Consider the following 6468-nt stretch of genomic DNA (forward strand, 5'->3'; position numbering starts at 1 on the left):
TGTGTGTGACACTCACCACAGCGACAGCGGGAGACTGCAGAAGCTCAGTGGGCGTCATGGCGCTGAAGTAGGCGATGTTGACGAGCACGTAACACACAGTCACCAGAGGGATACCTATGATGATGGCCAGTGGCATGTTTCTACACACACACACACACACACACACACACACAAACACACACCCCACACACACACACACACACACATGTTTGCACACTCACATATGTGCCTATAAAAAGTATTCATCCCCCCTTGGATATTTCCCCTTTTACTGCTTTTATAAATGGAATCTTGATAAATTTCATTTGGTCTTTTTTTTAAATAATTTACAAAAATCCCATCTTTAATGTCAAAGTGTAAGTACATTTATACAAAGTAATGTTAATTAATTAAAAATATATGATGCAAAATAAGTGATTGCATAAATATTCACCCAAGTCAGCATTTAGTAGATGCACCTTTGGTCGCAATTAAAGCATGGAGTCTGCGTGGATAGGTCTCAATTAGGCTTGCACATCTGGATACTGCAATTTTACTTTTTTTGCAAAACTGCTCAAGCTCTGTCAGGTTGGAAGGGGATTGGGTGTGAACAGCCCTTTTTAAGTCCAGCCACACATTTCTATAGGATTGAGGTCTGGGCTTTGACTCAGCCACTCCAGAACATTCACCTTGTTGTCTTTAAACCATTTCTGTGTAGTTATCACTGTATGCTTTGGCTCATTGTCTTGCTGGAAAGTAAATCTCCTAAGTCATAGTTCTCTTGCAGACTGAAGCAGATTGTCCTCCAGGATTTCCATATATTTTAATGAATTAATTTTACTTTTACCTTTACAAGCCTTCCAGGGCCTCTGTTGAGAAGTATCCCCACAGCATGATGCTACCACCACCACCATACTTCAAATTAGGGATGGTGCGTTTTTGGTGATGTGCAAAACATAACATAACATGTTCGCCAAACATAGCATCCAGTCTGGTGGCCAAAAAGCTCAATTTTGGTCTCATCAGACCAAAGGACCTTCTTCCATTTGACCTTGGAGTCTCCCACATGTCTTTGGGTGAACTTTAGTCGAGATGTAATAACAGCTTTGCCACTCACCCATAAAGCTTTGACTGGTGAAGAACTAGGTGCCTCCCCCACCACCCCCTCCCCCACTATTCTTCTTGAACGGTCACTCAGTTTGTGGTGACGGCCTGCTCTAGGCAGATTTGCACATGTGCAACTGTATATTCCTTAACCTGTTGAGGAGTACGGTCACAAATATGTGATTAGAATGTTCGTGAACCGAGAGTTCCACATTATGATGTCACAATTACCCTCAGAGATTTTCCCCATAGACTGTATAAGGAACACTGAAACTATAGATTGTTTGCGTAGAATTCTAGAAGGAACCAGGAAAATAATTCACTCCTCAACAGGTTAATGATGGATCTGCACATGTGCCATATTCCTTAGTTACATTTCTTAATGATAGATTTCATGTTCAGTGACTTCAACATTTTTTTGTATCCATCCCCTCACTTATGGTTTTCAATAACCTTTTCTCTGAGTTGGAGTGTTCTTTTACAGGTGTCTTTATATTAATATACTATACACATTCACTGCACTCAGGCGATCTCCACTAATTATGAGACTACTAGCACCAATTGGCTGAACCGATGTTGATTTAGATCAGTCACTTTAAGGGGGGTGAATATTTATCAAGATATTCCATTTATAAAAGCAGTAAAAGGGGAAATATCCGGCGGTGAATACTTTTTATATGTGCATGCAGAAAGACACACACACACACACACACACACACACACACACATAATCAGCTCAAGTGCTGTGTATCACCTGTGGGGATTTTTCAGCTCCTCTGTGATAAAGTTCAGCTGATTCCTGCAAAGGAGAACACACACACACACATACACAGGGGCACGCACACACACGCACATGCACTCTCACACACACACAATAAGACTCTGTGATGAGAATCTCTGCATCTTTGCAGGGCCAGAGCATGTGACGTAAGGGACAAACTAGGGTCTATTTACAACCCCAGGTTGGATTAACTCTTTACTCTTGTTTTAACTTTATCTCTGTCTTTTAAGTCTCCTAGAAGTAGGTTTGGGGTAAGTCATAGCTGTCAATCATCCCGAGGGCTTCACCAGCACTTTGTTTAGAAAACATCTTGTAGTGCAGGGGGTGTGTGGGTGTGTGAGAGAGAGAGAGAGAGAGAGATAGACTTCTTGTTGCTTACCACCCACCATAAGCCCAAAGGCCGTTGTAGAAAGCCAGTCCTATGGCTCCAAAAGATGTGGCCCCCCCGTCAAATGCATTTGTCAGGTTCTGTGTGTTTCCTGTGAGGTATTCACACACACACACACGCACGCACGCACACACGCACGGACGCACACACATACATACACATACATACACACACACACACACACACAAAAAAAACAGAAAAACTCAAATCATTGGTTTCACAGAAGCCCAGAAACAAAACAGACACACACACACACACACACATACTGTACCCTGAGCCAGTAGCACAATCCCAGCCACCACGATGATGAGGATGATGAAGAGTTTGGCAGCAGTGAAGAAGTTCTGGATGTAGCTGGCCAACTTCACACTCAGACAATTCACCAGGCAGATCAGAACTGAGGACAACAGCCAGAGGGCAAAGTTCAAAGTTCAAAGGTTCATAGATTCTCTAAGTGGGAATTCCTAGGAGGAGAGAGAGAGGAGGTGAGACGTACAGATGGTGGCGGCGGCGAAGCTCTTGGTGACGAGCAGAGGAGGGGTGCATCCTGGGTAAAAGGGTGTGGCGGCATACTCGCCACAGCTGAGGGCGATGATGGCGAAGGATGCAGGCTTCACGATGAGGATGGTGGTCCAGGAATAGAGGAACGCCCAAACTGGCCCAAACGCCTCCATCAGATACGGATACTCACCACCGGACTTCGGGATCATAGTGCCCAGTTCTGCATAGCATAGGGCCCCTACACACACACACACACACACACACACACACTCATAGACCAACACAGACTCACACAAACACAAACACACACTTACCCAGTGTTGTGAGGAGTCCACGGGTGGTCCAAACATAGCCAAACAAGTACACATATACACACATGTACACACACACACACACACACACACTCATAGACCAACACAGACTCACACAAACACAAACACACACTTACCCAGTGTTGTGAGGAGTCCACGGGTGGTCCAAACATAGCCAAACAAGTACACATATACACACATGTACACACACACACACACACACACATACACACACACACACACACACTCACCCAGTGTTGCGAGTACTCCACAGCAGCCCATACACACACACACACACAAACACACACACATAAACACACACACACACTCACCCAGTGTTGCGAGTACTCCACAGGCGGCCCACACACACAGGCAGGGTCCCACGGCTCCTGTTCCAACCAGCACGGCTTTTGGGGAGATGAAGATTCCGGAACCAATCATCGTCCCCACGATCAAACACACTCCGCTTATCAGGCCTACCTGCACACACACACACGCACACACACACACACACATACACACAACCATGCAACAATGAACAATTACACTCAACAGATGAACTCTCTCTCTCTCTCTCACACACACACACACACACACACAGAGAGAGAGAGACAAACAAACAAACACAGACAGACAGACAGACACACACACACACACACACACACACACACACACACATTCACTCACTCAAATGCACGCGCGCGCGCACACACACACACACACACACACACACATTCACTCAAATGCACGCGCGCACACACACACACACACAGCACTACCTCTTTCTGAAGCATGGTGGCTTTCTCCTCCTTTGGGGGGTGTGAGAGGGGGGCACTGCCATTCTGCACACTTGTCTTCTTTACAGGTTTCTTGTCCATCTACCTGACCCTTCAGTCTCTTTACACACACAGATGACACACACACACACAAACACACATGCATACACACACACTTTTGTTTATGTAAAGCGCATTGAATGACCTAAGAAATGCGCTATATAAATAAACTTGACTTGACTTGACTTGGCATACACATATGCGCAGGCGTGCACACACACAAACACAAACACACACACACACATATGAGAATAAGGATAAGAAACTCAGAAATAATTTAGATCTGTGTGTCTGTGTGTGTGTTACATACACACATTCCCACCAGCACACACAGTTAGTATCTCTGAGTAGTTCATAAAGATTGTGTGATAACAAATCTTTAACAGATCTATGGTCTCTTGCTGGAGAAAAAACAAGTCATAAACTGCTTTATAGTGTACAGCTGATTACAGTCCATGACCTGGTTAAGTGTGGTACATCACTACACTTTCAGCTAGAATCTGTCTCGCAAACGCTCTCTCTCTCTTGATTATACATTTCTATTTAAACTCCCACACGTGAGCATGTCCACACATATCTGAGCATGAGCACTGTGTGTCTTTCCACACATATATATCTGTCACTCGCATCCTCCTTGTATGACCTCATAAGAGGTCTGAATTGCCCCAGAGGCATTTATGAAATCTGATGCACTCCGTGTCAAAAACATGAAAACACACAACCACAATATAACATCTCTAACTGCATCAACCTCAACCTAACATCTCTAGATGTATCAAACACAACCTAACATCTTCTAACATCTCTAGATGCATAAACCACAACCTAACATCTTCTAACATCTCTGCTGTAGATGCATCAACCACCACACTCAACTTAACATCTGTAGCTGCATCAACGTAACATCTCTAGCTGCATTAATGTAACATCTTTATGAACTTGTTTCAATTCTGTAACTATTTCAGTATCTACATCAACTTTTGTAACTACTGTAAAAACATTTGCTGTGCTGGCACTTTCCTGTTCTATTCTCACAGAGAATTGAACACATCCGGAGGTTCTACTCTAATGAAAATAAGACACACATCCTGAGGTTCTACTCTAATGAAAATAAGACACACATCCGGAGGGTATTCCTCGGAGAGCACACGTGCCAGGCCAGATCATAGCGTAGCTTCTCTCTCCACATCGACCTCTGCCACTATTCTAACTGTAGTTCTCCGACTCTTCCCTGCGCCTACAGAGAGGATCACAAGCATGACGACGTTGCTACGCACCTGCAGGAGAGACGCAGAACACCGTCTAGCTGGAGGAGAGATCTGCTGAGTGCTGCCTTCACGTCCACACAGGGCTGAGTAACTGAGTGTGTGTGTGTGTCTGTGTCTGTGTGCATATGCGTGTGTTATGTGTGTGTGTACGTGTTTGTGTGTGTGTGTGTGTGGGGGGTGTGCTGAGCATGAAGAAAGTCCTTGGCATTCCTCACACACAGGAAATAGACACTTTGAGAGAGAGAAATAACACTTTGGGCCAGCCTCTAAAGGTCAAAGGGCTTTTGACAGGAAAGTGAAATCTAACCTAATCTAATCTAATCAAAAAGCTGCCTGGAAATCACTGATTAAGTCAAGTCAAGTCAAGTTTATTTATATAGCACATTTCATACACAGAGGTCATTCAATGTGCTTTACATAAACAAAACCAAACGATAATAACAAATAAAAGCATAGAAGGGCAATATAGTCAAAGAATAGTTAAAAGGTAAAGATCATAATAAAAAGAAAACATAAAACACAAGGTAAAATCATTTAAAAATAAAGAATAATTAGTAAGCAAAAACAAAGGCAAAAGTAGTAAAAAAAGTAATAAAAGACAAAGTAGAATAATTATCGAGGCAGATTCAGAATTTGTAACTCGCACAGTTAGCAGAAAGCGCCTGAGAACAGTTTGGTCTTAAGTCTAGATTTAAAACTGGCTACAGTTGGGGCCTTTTAATGTCATCCGAAAGTTGGTTCCACAGTTGAGCCGCATAGCAGCTAAAAAAGCTGCTTCACCATGTTTAGTTCTAACTGTAGGTTTTACTAGCAGGTTTTTCACCTGGGACCTGAGAGGACGAAGGTGTGTACTGCTGAAGCATGTCTGACAAGTATTTAGGTCCTGCTCCATTTACTGATTTATAAACAAGCAATAGTGCTTTAAAGTCAATTCTGTGACTTACTGGAAGCCAGTGCAAGGACTTAAGAATTGAGTAATGTGGTCAGTTCTTTTAGTTTTGTTAGAGTCCTAGCTGCTGCATTTTGTATCACCTGAAGCTGTTTAATAGTCTTTTAGGAAGGCCTGTGAACAGTCCATTGCAGTAATCAACCCTGCTGGAGATAAATGCATGAATGAGTTTTTCTAAGTCATGTTTTGACATCAGCCCTCTGAGTTTGACAATATTTTTGAGGTGGTAAAAAGCTGATTTAGTTATCGCTTTCATGTGGCTGTTGAAATTTAGATCACTGTCAATTAATACACCAAGGTTTTTAACAGTATCCTTTGCCTTCAACCCTTTTTTTTTTTTGTGTGTGGCAA

At 43.1% G+C, this 6468-nt stretch overlaps 1 protein-coding gene across 3 annotated transcripts in view; it reads right to left on the reverse strand.

Moving 5' to 3' along the window:
* LOC125286281 (b(0,+)-type amino acid transporter 1-like) overlaps positions 1–5292 on the reverse strand; it is a 10047-nt gene extending 4755 nt beyond the window's left edge. For 2 of the 3 annotated variants that reach the window (XM_048231215.1, XM_048231217.1), the window contains exons 1-8: positions 5178–5292; positions 3844–3961; positions 3316–3544; positions 2749–2991; positions 2524–2649; positions 2244–2343; positions 1838–1882; positions 17–140 (exon numbers count right to left, since the gene is read on the reverse strand). In XM_048231215.1, the coding sequence (XP_048087172.1) occupies positions 17–140; positions 1838–1882; positions 2244–2343; positions 2524–2649; positions 2749–2991; positions 3316–3544; positions 3844–3942 (966 nt within the window). In that variant the 5' untranslated portion in view covers positions 3943–3961; positions 5178–5292. The remainder of the gene's footprint in view (positions 1–16; positions 141–1837; positions 1883–2243; positions 2344–2523; positions 2650–2748; positions 2992–3315; positions 3545–3843; positions 3962–5177) is intronic. The other variant, XM_048231216.1, reaches the window with a different exon arrangement.
* Positions 5293–6468: the final 1176 nt, after the last annotated feature.

Source organism: Alosa alosa, chromosome 21 (genome assembly GCF_017589495.1).
Source record: "Alosa alosa isolate M-15738 ecotype Scorff River chromosome 21, AALO_Geno_1.1, whole genome shotgun sequence".
Taxonomy (NCBI): Eukaryota; Metazoa; Chordata; class Actinopteri; order Clupeiformes; family Clupeidae; genus Alosa; species Alosa alosa.